The sequence below is a fragment of the Peromyscus maniculatus genome, chromosome 19 (genome assembly GCF_049852395.1).
Source record: "Peromyscus maniculatus bairdii isolate BWxNUB_F1_BW_parent chromosome 19, HU_Pman_BW_mat_3.1, whole genome shotgun sequence".
Classification (NCBI taxonomy): domain Eukaryota; kingdom Metazoa; phylum Chordata; class Mammalia; order Rodentia; family Cricetidae; genus Peromyscus; species Peromyscus maniculatus.
In genome coordinates, this window is record NC_134870.1 from 68,508,779 (window position 1) to 68,522,441 (window position 13,663).

Here is a 13,663-nt window from a genome sequence, read left to right on the forward strand (position 1 = left end):
GTGGTGGTGGTGGTGGTGGTGGTGGTGGTGCGCATCTTTAATTCCAGCATTTGGGAGTCAGAGGCAGGTAGATCTCTGTGAGTTTGAGAAACTTTGTCTCAACCATAAACCAAAACCAAAACCAAAAACCTGTTCTTAGACAGGTATGGTGGTGCACACCCTTTTTCCTATCACTCAGGAGGCTGAGGCAGATAGATCTCTATCCTGGTCTACCAAGCGAGTTCCAGACTAGCAAAGGCCTGTCTCAGAAAACAAAACAAAGAGCCCTAAAAACCTGATCTCTATTCTTGCCTTCAAATAAATAACTAGTGCTTCAGATAACATCTGGGGCATCTCATAAGATACTCAGAATTGTTTCCTTTGTATCTTCAGGTTGATGAACATGACTTTCTACTGATTCGCGCTCTCAAAATGAAGATATCAATTATGATATTGGCTAAAGCAGAAAGTTTATGTTGTATTCATTGTTTATTCAATAAACAATGGAAACATTTTTGAATATCAACTATTGTATTCCCATTTCATGGAAATAACTTGTAATTCTCCTGTTTTATGTGCAGAAATTGAGCTATATGTTTATAGTAGTATTTTTTATTTGTTTTAGCCACAAAGATAATTATAGAGCTGTAAATAGCTTAAATTTTTAAATAAATGGTTAAGAGTCATTGCAAAAATCCTAGTTTTGTTCTATTATGGAAATACTTTTTCTTTGTAATTAAAGTGATCAACAAACCTAAAATTTAAGCAATGCTATTAGAATTTGGATACTTAAAAGAACATCAAAAAATATTTAGAAGTATTTGGTTTGGCAATCAATTACATGTTTTGTTCATTGTGAAATTGAGTGAATGTATGCAATAAAGAGGCAAAATAGAGTATTTTAGCCCTCGGGCCTCTTTAAATAGTTAACAGCAGTTCCTTTTTTTAATATCTAGGCATGGAATCGGACATAGACACTTTCTGGTCTTTGTTTTTATTTTTGTAGTTTGTTTTGTGTTTATTTGTCCTTCCTTAGTAAAATACCAATTTAGCAAGTGGAGTTAATTTGTTAGTCTTTTCCTCAGAAAAAAGCTGATATGGGCTTTATTGCTGTGGTTTGTTCTAGACTGTGTAACAGGTAGTCTTTTCTGAAAGAATTAGAATTTTGGCACTCTAAATTTGAAGTGTTGATTTTTGAGCAGTGCCACTGATTTTGGTTTGTGCAGTGTGAATTGTTTTCATATGAAACTATGAAAGCAAGCATTGTTACATAAGAAAATAAAAATAATACTCTGATTGTCATGGGAGGGAATGTTCGCATGGTGACCCCCAAGCTAATCATTTTGCTGAATTAGAATACATAATCAGAAAAGCATTTGACCACATTGTTTACCATACAAATGGATGTTTTAAAATGACAAGTGATTGAAAAATAATTTCACAGTGAGAGAACCATTGCTTCCCCAAATGCTTAGTTGATGTTGTCCCTGTCCCAGGTGCCAACCCTCCTTTGGAGGTTGTTTGAGTGTTACTTTTAGCGCTTAGAGTATCTTCCATCTATGTTTTATATAAATAAAAAACAAAAACACTGTTGTCCTTAAAACAGATTTTCTTTCTTTATAGAATTACTCCATGTCTGTATATCTTGTGCGGCAGCTTACATCAGCCATGTTATTACAGAGATTAAAAATGAAAGGTATTCGAAATCCTGATCATTCCAGAGCACTAAGTAAGTAATGTTTGTAAGACTTAAACATAAGAGACACTTTGATGGAGGGAAATCCTTACACACATAGCAATATACAGTAATATAAATCATTAATATATACATATATCTGCACACACACACACACACACACACACACACACACACATATATATATATATATATACTACTTATACACACACACACACCACCCCTCACACCCACATACACACATATTTATGCTCATGTTTATGTAATTTGTATTAGTTACCTAGTAGAAGAAACCTCAGACACATTACCACATTGTTTTCAAGTGTTAGAGGAAATAAGGAATATATCTTTTCTGTTTACAAGTTTAGCAGTTGTTGGAAACAACTAATGGAACCCATTAAAAATGTAATGAGTATGTGTTGGAAAGCATTAGAGCTCTGGGCCCTGCTCCATTTCTTACTCCTCTCCTAATTGTTTTGTTTAATCCTAAATTTTTTTTTGGTTTGTAACTCTTCCTTCCCAGTGGCTTATTTTTTAAAAGAAATCTTTAAAATTCAATTAAATATGTAATGCAGAGTTTGCCTATTGGTAATTCCTTAGTCTAATATTGGGAATGTGGTTGTATTTCAACACATTAATATTCAACATTTGTCTTTCTTTACTTATTCAAAGGGTCTAGGAACTTTTCAAATATTTTTTTTGTAATTCTGCTCTGTCACCATTAATTTCAAAATTTATTATTGCCATTTTCTTCTTTTTAAAGTTAAAGAAAAACTTACTGCAGATCCTGATAGTGAAATTGCTACAACTAGTCTTCGAGTGTCCTTGATGTGCCCGGTAAGTAAAGTGACAAAACATTCTGGCCAATTTTGCTTTTCATAAATGACTAATTGATACAATTTAGGGTGAGGATGAATGAAGGAATATATTGATAGAATTCTAAACTTTTGTATTTTCTATTTTGATATCTTCATGAGTAAGTGTTAGGGAAGTTTTGTATTCTTTAAGCAATTATAAAGCAATAATATATAAGACTGTTATATCAGAGAAGAAAGACTTAGGCTCAGAAAACCTGTCATAATGGTGTAAGTAATACAGTTTAGTAGCGATAATATTACTGGAGTCTGATAGTCTTGGTTTAATGAGTTAGGATGTATGGACTGTCTTTGCTGTTCACTCTGAAGTTACACAATAATTTTTATTTCATATCTCCTTACATAGAGACTTCAGTGAGAAATCATTCAGCAGCTCTGAGATCCTCTGTGTAATGTGTGGTTGTCACTGAGCTAACTGTGAGAGAAAGTAGACAGTCTAGTTATAGAACACATCCCATAAAAAAGAAGTAGACTATATCTAATGATGAATGAAGAGGTGGAAGAAATGTCAGGAATAGTGGAGAAATGAAGTATGTGAAGAAAGCCTTTTCAAAATGAACATACCTTTTTGAGAAAAGCTGTGAATCATGAATTTCTAATTAGTTTTAGATGACACTTGAAGATTGCTACCTTTGTAAGACTTTTTTTTTTTTAAATTTAACGGAAAAAAGTTATGTCAGAGGGAGGTAGAAGAAAATAACATGTAAATAAATGTTGGAGCAGGCGCTGATGGAGGCGTTATTTTTATTTTGTAGATGAGTATACCAGTCAAGGTTGGGTAACCCAAATCTTAGGGTCACTAATAGAATTGGAATAAAGCTTTTATTCTATAATATTCCAATTTTGTTTCCAATAATTGCTGCCAGATTGGGCCAAAATATCAATACACTGTTATTTTAGTAGACCTCCTGCTGTCTTTGACAAATGCTGTTTATTCATTTATCTTTAGGAAGCTTTTTTATTTTAAAGCAGTGTGTGTGTGTGTGTGTGTGTGTGTGTGCGCGCGCGCGCGCATGCGCGCGCGCATATGTATTTGAGCATACATGTATGTCTGCATGTGAGGCCAGAGGTCAACCTCAGGTGTCACTTCTTCATGAACTGTTAACTCTGGGTTTTTGAGCCAAGATTTACTGTCTTATTTTAATTCCTGTAAACATTTTGTTGAGTGAGTTAATGCAACTTACTCAGCTTATTTTAATGACTTATTTCCACACACTAATAGTGTAAAGAAACAAACTTATTTATGTTGATACAAAATTCCTAGATTGAGTGACTATCCCAGTATTATTTAAAAACTTATAAATGCAGGGATGCCTTCTAATACTGCAGAGATAGTTTGCTTTTTAGAAAAAGCTCTTAAAGCTGTTCATCTTACAGTAGAAAGGTTAAAAGAATCATATCAAGTGCCAAATATTTAGTTATTCTGAGTACGACATAAACTTAGCAAAATCAGAAAAGGTAGAGATCAAATTCCTTGGTCAGTGTTCTACTGTTTAATGTTGTAAAAGCTAGAGGCACATCATTGCAGTGAAGAACATTTAGATGTGAATGTAATTCTACCGACTATTTCTCAGCAGTCTAGTTGTCTTTAGCTTCTTGTAGCTTTTACAGTTTTATCTCAAACTAGAAATGAAGTTTGTGGCTCCTGGACTGTGGGTTGCTCTTAGCTTTATTGTAAGAGTCTGGAAAGCGAAGGCACAATCTGTTTTCAAAGAACAAAGAACAGGGAAATGAATGCTTTAAGAAGACAGGTTGCGTTTTCTGTTAACTTTGGGTTTATTCTGCATATGTGGTCAGGTCTCTAGCTTGTTTTTTTTTTTTTTGAGATAGGGTTTCTCCATATAGCCCTGGCTATCCTGGAACTCACTCTGTAGACCAGGCTGGCCTTGAACTCAGAGATCCACCTGCCTCTGCCTCAGAATGCTGGGATTAAAGGTATCCACCACCACTGCTGGCTTAGGTCACTGACTTTCAAGAATCTTTTCTCCTTCCCTTGTTTTATCTTTGTCTCTTTTCTAGTCTTTATAAATTCTGTTACCTAGTCAGCAAATACTGAGAACATTTTATAAGCTGGTATTGAGCTAGTACTGGAATCCGTGTGGGCATAAGACCTAGTGGAAGAAAGGAATGTTTAGTTAAAAGAACTGCTTATAAATGGAGATATTTTCTATAAATGACAGTTGTGGAGAAGTTTTAAGGGTTATGAAAGGAAATATGACTTGGTTTAATGTTGGTGTGGGTGTCAGTGGACCTCTTCTATAAGAATTGAGCAGAACAGTATAAATATTGCTATATAAAAACATACTAGAAATTGATGCTGGGCGGTGGTGGTGCACACCTTTAATTCCAGCACTCGGGAGGCAGCGCCAGGCAGATCTCTGTGAGTTTGAGGCCAGCCTGGGCTACCAAGTGAGTTCCAGGAAAAGGCGCAAAGCTACACAGAGAAACCCTGTCTCGAACCCCCCCCCCCCAAAAAAAAAGAAAGAAAGAAAAAAGAAATTGACACATTTGATTATATTATAGTACAAAGTTTTTATGAATATTTTTAGTTTATGTTACAAGGCTTGTTTTTCTTATGTAAAGAGCTCTTATAAATAAGTTTACTGACCATGTGAAAAGTGAGTAAAGGGTATGCGTAGAGATTTCTTAGAAACACAAATAGCTCTTTAAATAGAAGAGCTTCTTCTGAGCTATTTTTCACACTGAAAATAAGAGAAATGAAGTTCACAAATGCCTTGGAATATTTCTTGCCAACCAGATTGGCGTAAATCAAATATTCATTAACATTAGTGATAATAGTCAAGTGGAATCAAGTACATTAACATACTTGAATTTACAGATTATTAGATTTCTCTCTTTAAGGTAGTTTATCAATGTTCAAAGACCACAGAGATTTTTCTTTTAACCAAAATAATTTCATTTTGGGGTACTTATTTATAACAAGGTGGGAAAATATAAATGCCTACCACTAGTGTACTAATTAAATAAACCATGATGTCTTTGTATCATAGTAGCTTAAAAAAGATTTACTTTCTAAAGTGTATGTGTGGTGTGTGTGTGTTCACATGAAGGCAGGAGCCCATGAAGTTCAGAGGTATATGGAGTTGGAGTCATAGGTAGTTGTGAGCCACCTCATGAGGGTGCTGGGAAATGAACTCAGGTCCTCTGTAACATCTGTATGTGCTTTGAACCATTGATCTAGCTCTTTAGCTGGTTACTTTTTTATATATAGATTTGTGTGTAGTAGTTAACAAATTGGGTAACAGTAAGGTACAAAATTTTGTAAAATACACCACCATTTGTGAGAAAATTTTGTTTTTGTTTTTTTGATTTTCGAGACAGGGTTTCTCTCTGTAGCTTTGTGCCTTTTCTGGAACTCACTTTAGAGACCAGGCTGGCCTCAAACTCACAAAGATCCACCTGCCTCTGTCTCCCGAGTGCTGGGATTAAAGGTGTGTGCCACCACCACCCGGCTGAAAGTAATTTTTTTACATATGTACTTGATTTCTGCTTAGAACTTTCATGAAATAGCATCATGCAAGAGATGTCTAACAGTGATTTCCTTAATAGAGAAACTAGGGGCCAGGTAAGACACAATTTGGGCCTTGTTTGTGGTGTGTGTGTGTGTGTGTGTGTGCGCGCCTTTCTCTGCCTTTCGACTTACACATTGCTAAAGTGAAATGATCTTTTGAAAATCTTGAGACCACCCATAAATAAAAAGATAAAAAACAGTCTTTATGAAAGTAAATTTAGGTTGGGTCTTTTTATTTTGATTATCTTGTTTGACTTCTTAAGGCCTTAATGAATACCTCTTTTCACCTAAAGGCCTCTTGTCCTATTCATCATTTCCATGTTGTGTTCTCTATTTTGTAGTTAGGGAAAATGAGGCTGACAATCCCATGCCGTGCGGTGACTTGTACACATCTGCAGTGTTTTGATGCGGCCCTTTATCTTCAAATGAATGAGAAGAAGCCCACCTGGATTTGTCCTGTTTGTGACAAAAAGGCTGCCTATGAGAGTCTGATATTAGATGGGTGAGTGTATCTATGGGTAAGCACTTGGGCAGGCAGCTAGAAAAAGAAAAAGAAAATATAACCTAGCACTCAGGAGGTAGATTGCAGCATTTAAGGCTAGTCAGGGCTGTATAGTGAAACCCTGTCTCAAAAACAAAGCATTAACATAGCTGCTAAGTTCAAAGCTGTTTAGGTCATTGTGTCTCTGGAGTTAAGTTCTAAATGTGATTCCTTATATTGCTTATATTATAATTGGGCCAATTATATGAACTGATTTTTAATAAGTTAGGTCTTTTTATTAAAGATTTGTTTTGTTTTTAGTTATGTGCATTTATGTGTGCCCAAGTATGAGTACATGCAGTGAAAGGCCTTGTTTTCTATTCCTGTCCTTCCTATTTTCCTGCCTGTCTGCCCGCCTGCCCACCCTACCCTACCTACCTACCTACCTACCTACCTACCTACCTACCTACCTATCAACCAACCATCCATCCATCCATCCATCCATCCATCCATCCATCCATCCATCCATCCATCCCTTTACCTCCCTCTTATAAAGAGGAATTATAATTGTCATAAAATATAAAATAGTTGAAGTCCCAAGTCTTGCGCTATTACTTTGTCTTTAGTGTATACTGCTGTATTTCATCTTTGACTTTAATGACATGTATGTACTTCTAATTGATTTACAGGCTTTTCATGGAAATTCTCAATGACTGTTCTGATGTAGATGAGATCAAGTTCCAAGAAGATGGTTCTTGGTGTCCAATGAGACCCAAGAAAGAAGCTATGAAAGTAACCAGCCAGCCATGTACAAAAATAGAAAGTATGTGCTGAATTAAATGGCAGGACTACCCTTAAAGTGCAAATTGTGAAATATTAACTGTAACCATTAGGACTATTTTTAGGATTTAATTTGCTAACTTTATCTTTGGGCCATCTGTTCTTTCTCTTTCATTTTCTTTTTTTAAGGAATATGCTAATTTCTATTATCTTGCCAGATTTTAAATAGTGTTTTATGTGCAAAACAAGTAAAAGTTAACTAAAGTTAGGAAGCTTTGCAGATGGGTAGCATGAAGACTGTATTTCAGAACACCCATAAAGACTGGGTGACGATGTGTGAACTTTTTATAATTTCAGTGCTCTGAAGGCAGAGACAAGAATCCCTAAGGAAATCTGTTCTCAACCTGTGGGTCGAGAATCCTTTTGGGTTTGAACAACCCTTTCACAAGGTTTGCCTAAGACCATCAAATACACTGATACTTACATTACGATTCATGATGATAGCAAAATTACAGTTAGTTACTAGCAATGAAAATAATTTTATGGTTGGGGATCAACACCACGTGAGGAACTGTATTAAAGCATTAGGAAAGTTGGGAACTACTGAACTAGACTCAGTAACCAAATTGATTCAGTGAGACTACCTGAGTTAATAAAATGGTAAGCAATTGAGTGAGATGCTTGATATTAACCTCAGTCCTTTGAATGCATACTCATATATGTGCAGACATACATATACATGCATGTATATTATATATACACACTTGAGAAATAAAGAGAAAGGTTAGAAAGTGTTTTGTGTATCTGTACAGAACACAATGTGGTCCGAAAGGTAATATATATCATTTATTAGTGTGAAGACAGTGGTCGTGTATTAGTAATTATTGAACAAATTCTTCCTTTTTTTTTTCTTGTGGAGGAGTTTTATAGTATTAGTTACCCAGCATGTGTACACTAATCTGCAGTGAAAGGGCATAATAATGGAGTTTGAGGAATTGAAATCTGTGTGCACATTCAACCTCTGAATTCATTGATTTGACTTTTTTCTTCTGATTTTGTTAAAATTCTAAAAAACAATAACAGATTTTATCACCTCTTTGGGGGCCTGCCCCAAGGCAGCACACAGACTTCAAAGAAATCCACAGCATTGTCGTGACTGAGACTTTTCTATCTGAGGGTTTTTAGGGAAATAAAACACTCACACTCTTGATGGTTCCTTTCTTTATTCTCTCTTGTTCGCTCTTCCACACTGAAAATCTTTCAGGCAATACAGGAGTCATAAAGAGGTCACATTCCATAGGTAAAGACATGATTAAAAACAGTCATCCCAACAACTCGCATGCATATATCTAAGTAGTGTGCCATGAGCAAGCAAGAAACATATTTTCTCAGTGAACCCTTTTATTGACCGGCTGTAAATTGTAGTTAGAAAGAAAGAATCTGTTACTTTATTATCTATATTGAGAAATAATCTTAGAAGGAATTTTAAAGGTATCATAAATTAAACTGCTAGAGAGCCCAAGAAAATGAGAAAATTGTATACTTAACAACCTATCTGAGTGTATAAGGTGCTTCGACCTTAGGCCCTACAATCTCCCAAGTAGGGAAAAGGCAGTTTAAACTGACTCACAACTATGTAAACATTTTGAACTAACACCCTGGGATCAGGAGTTGTCAATTCACGTCCCCCTTTCTGTCTCAGGCCAGCGGAGTGCGAGCTAAAGTCTCAGGACATGGAGACATCTGGGATGTCGTAGATTCTCTAGTTTAGGCTCAGGTGAATATTTCCTAAGTTACTATAAATCTTTCAGCATCCGCTTAGTTGGCATTTTCCATTATACCGTAATGCTCCAATCTTAAAATGTACTTTCTGCCATTTGTAACCCTTATTTTAGGGCTACAGAGTCAAATTATTTTCTGTAGCCCTGACTAGTCAGAATTTATTTTCACAAATTGAGGTCAGGAATGGATGCAACCTTTTTCCACCAGCAATAATTGGGCTGTTTTGTATTTACGACCTAGCCAGATAGTTCAGCTATGTCCTTGTGAATTATAGATTGCTTTTCTGGGATTGTTTATCTTAAAAATCATTTATAAGATAACTGGTCTAATCTAAAGCAAGTTTGAAGCTTTGTATCAGCAAATGGTACAAATGAAACCTGTGACTGCATTTCTTGGCATTAACATTAAAGGAATTTGAGCCAGCCTGGCCCCTGGACTCAAATGTATTCCTATATCATAAATCTGCGCTGTGATCTAAAGCAGTTCCTAAGTGGAACTCGTAGACCTCATGGAACTCATGGGCCTTAGCTATGAAACATATCCTAGTATTTATTTTTATTCATCAAAACTCGGTATCAATTAGACAATACAGCTTAAGGAGGAATCATCTTCTGACAATCCACAGATATAAATGCTCAGTAGATAAAGATGTTTTCATGAGATAAACACACTGCAATACAGACAGTGGGGGACTCCCCACATCCATATCTACTATGTCAGATACCAGAGAAAAGATTATAGCATCAACATGTAAAGGGATAAAAGAAGCAAGACATTCTGGAATCTGTAGCCTAGAGTTTTTCTTCTTGTGAACTGACACCTAAAACTTTAGTTACCACCCGTTTTTCCTGTGACATGACTACCAGCAAGATATTCTGAATAAGAAGGGAAAATGAAGACTTTATGGTAATGTTAATTATTCTCTTGTGATCTTCATAGACCTCTTACTGGTTGAATTGCCAGGATTGCCCTTATAATGTAAAAAGTATGGGCAGACACAGCTTTATTGATTAGATTTATTGCTTTTTCACAATGAACAATCATTAGTTTTTGACAGATTATATGAGTAATGTTACGTAACATGATAAATGTGATTGCCTCTATAATTAGAACAGGTTCTGATTAGATGATTCATGTCAGCATAACTTAGGTAACCAGTTTGGGACTTTTTTTCTTTTTAAAATATGAACGAGATTGATATAGTTGACTCAGTGATGACGAGTGAAATATGTAGCTGCTGAAACTGTGTACTCCTGGACAGATGTCTCTGACTTAATGGTGCCACATATGTATAACAGCACACAGCTGGCTGTGCACACTCTACACTCCTGTCCCATGGTGTAATACCAGTTTTCTAACCATCAAGATCTGTCTGTACAATTATTACTAACCTAGAAAGACAATGCAAGCAACAGTAGGCCCCGTCCTAACCCACTAATAGTCCTGGAGAGAGTAAGTATGCTGTGAAGGAGGCTTCTGACCTCTGTCAGGAATGGCCCTGACTATTTTCACATAAATGTTTTACAGACAAGTTAGGCACCTGGACTCTGTCCTTATTAGAAAAATGGTTTCCCTGGATGTATACTGTCATGTATATAGAGAGAGACATTTAAGACTACACAGCTCTGTTGTTTCATGTTTGGTATTTCTTTCTTCCTGTTTAATCTACATCCAGGTTCAAGTGTCTTCAATAAACCGTGTTCAGTGACTGTAGCCAATGATGCAAGCAAGAAGAAGATAGATGTTATTGATCTAACAATAGAGAGCTCTTCTGATGAAGAGGAAGACCCTCCTGCCAAAAGGAAATGCATCTTTATGTCAGAAACACAAAGCAGTCCAACCAAAGGGTTTGTCAATTTATAGTTCACTATTGTTCATTGCCCTTAAAACTAGTTGTTCTTGGGATGGTTTGAAATACGTCTATGAGGAGTTACAGTAGAAGGCAGTTTTCATCTGCTTTTTGTACAGTTGAAATTTTTTCAAGTAAGCACGTTATTTACAGGAAATCAAATTTTGATGAAAATATTCAACATCTCTGGGAAGTGGGAGTTTAAGTGTTTATACCTTGTGTTATATTCTTGAACTTGCTCATAAGACTTGGCATCTCAGTCCAGTGTAAGGACGTTGGTATAATGGAATATAGATGCAGGAGGCTTGTAAGGACAGATCCATTTCTGCCACTTACATGCTTATGAGGTGATTTCGGTTATAATCCATGATTGACTTTGACCCACTTTCTGTTCTGTTAAAATGAGGTAAAATAATGTGTGCTTCATGGGATCACTGTTGGGTTTTCATGAGATTATAAAAGAACCTGGCTACTATGTCAGGAATGTTACAGTTCTGTAATGAAAATTTATTATCTTTCCTTTCCAGTTTACAAAGCAAAATATGGACATGGGTGCATCTTATTTATATTCTATAACTAATCTGGGAAAGCTATTGGGATCTTTAAGATAGGTTAGAGTCCAGCAACAGATCCTTCTTACAGAGAGATCTTGACAGCCATAAATTGTTGTGACACTCCATGATCACATTCTTAAAACTTGGGTGTGCTAGTCTCATCTCTGTCCTCAGCCTATTTAGTATTTTCTTGTGAATCTTTTTAATAACAAAAATTTACCTATCTTACGTATAGATTATAAAGTTGTACATTCAACTTTCCAAGACAGTTTTAGCATGTTTCCATTGTGAAAAAAGCCTGCATACTCACTTAAGTTTGTTATCATGCATTCCTTAGATGTAGGCAATGTCGATTTTCTACTTAAATTCTAGCACTTAGGAGGCATAGGCAGGCGAGTCTCTTGAGTTTGAAGCCAGCCTGTTCTACAGAGTGAGTTCTAGGACATCCAGGGCTACACAGAAAACCCTGTCTCAGAAACAAACAAACAAAACAAAAAATTTTCTGAATTTGTCTGTTCTGGACACTGTGTACAGTTCAACTATATACTGAGTATGCTTCAAATTCTTTTTCATAATTTTTCATAGGTACTTTGAAATAACTTTTCAGTTACTTTTTAGACTAAATTCTTTGAGCTGCTTTCTGCACTATTGAAGCACTTATTCTAAGCAGGTGTACTGGCTAATGCCTGTGATAGCAGCATTTCAGAGTCAGTCTAAGACCATTTTAGACTTCTGCCCAAAAAAAAAATCCTAAAATAAAGACATACTTGAGACATGGTTTATATATCACAATATGAGTACAGGCTTATATTTTCTTCTGCTTAATTTAATTAGAACAAGTCTTTATTTTAAAAAATAATTTACTATATTTTTTTAGTGATGTACTAATTATTGCTTTTTTTGGATAATTTTTCTGATACTTCTGAAGATCAAATGAAATGAAAATATAATTTTGAAGTGCTTAATAAAGTGTGGAATCAATGGATGTTTAAGTATTTCTAGATTTTACACTATCATTTTAAATGTAATTATTTTATGACAGAGTTTCAAACTTTTTCTGTTCATGATCAGTTTTTGTCTAAGAAATTTTTATGTGATCCTAGGAATGTGAACTAAGTATACAAATTAACATTTACTGATAATAAATCATAAACCTTCTTAGAAACAGTTTTTTAGTATCCATACAGCTTTACCATTTATTAAAAGTGGAAACAGAGTACATCCTAATGAGATAGGTGTGTCTATTTTTACACAAAGATTAAATGAGAGGACAGGGAGATGGCTCAGTGGGTAAGTTGCTTGCCTCACTAGAGTGGGGAATCTGAATTTAGTTCAGCACCTATATACAAATCTGACCTGTGCATCTGTGACCCAGTACTGATTTTAGGGGACAGACATGCAGATCCCAGAGGCTTTCTGCCCATCCATTCTTGCTGAATCAGTGAGCTCCAGGTTTAATGAGAGAACCTGTCTTAAAAAATAAGATAGAAAGGTGATTGAAGAATACATCTTGATATTCACCTTTGGCCTCCACATGCACACAGGAGAGCAATATGCATACAAGCACTCGAAATTTTGTCTCTATGTTTAGAACATCTTCAACGTATTTCAGAATTGATCACTGTAATTTTATAATCATCAGTGCTAAGAATACTCATTCACATAAATGCATAGTATAAAATTATGTAAGTATTTTTAGGAATACTTCAGAAATTATTGGAAATTTTTTCCTAATTATATTCCAATTTCACTTAATGATTTTTTTTAAATGAACTTCAAATGAGTAACTCTAAAAGAAATATTTGAAGACAAACAGTGTAACACAGTATGATCCAAAGATGTTATAATTTGAGGCTTACATACTGAGGAATAGTGGCATAGAAAAATTAGGTTTGTTTTCCATAATTATTATATTCCTCTAATAGTAGAAAGTTTCATATGTACCGTAAAAACATGGCAGGTCATAATAGTGATGAATTTGAGCCAAGGCATTTTAGGTAGCATGTGTTGTTATGATGTAACTGCATGTGCAGTGCCTAACATGCATATTTGTGCTAAGACCTGAGGCTTAAATGAAGTCACATGATGGAACGTGTGTGTGTGTGTGTGTGTGTGTGTGTGTGTGTGTGTGTGTG

The 13,663-nt window shown here is 35.4% G+C and overlaps 1 protein-coding gene across 17 annotated transcripts in view; it reads left to right on the forward strand.

Annotated features, from left to right (window-relative positions):
* Pias2 (protein inhibitor of activated STAT 2) overlaps positions 1-13,663 on the forward strand; it is an 86,386-nt gene that overhangs the window by 52,846 nt on the left and 19,877 nt on the right. For all 17 annotated transcript variants that reach the window (XM_076555533.1, XM_076555540.1, XM_076555534.1 and 14 more), the window contains 5 exons: positions 1,603-1,708; positions 2,439-2,512; positions 6,424-6,584; positions 7,253-7,386; positions 10,801-10,972. In XM_076555533.1, the coding sequence (XP_076411648.1) occupies positions 1,603-1,708; positions 2,439-2,512; positions 6,424-6,584; positions 7,253-7,386; positions 10,801-10,972 (647 nt within the window). The remainder of the gene's footprint in view (positions 1-1,602; positions 1,709-2,438; positions 2,513-6,423; positions 6,585-7,252; positions 7,387-10,800; positions 10,973-13,663) is intronic.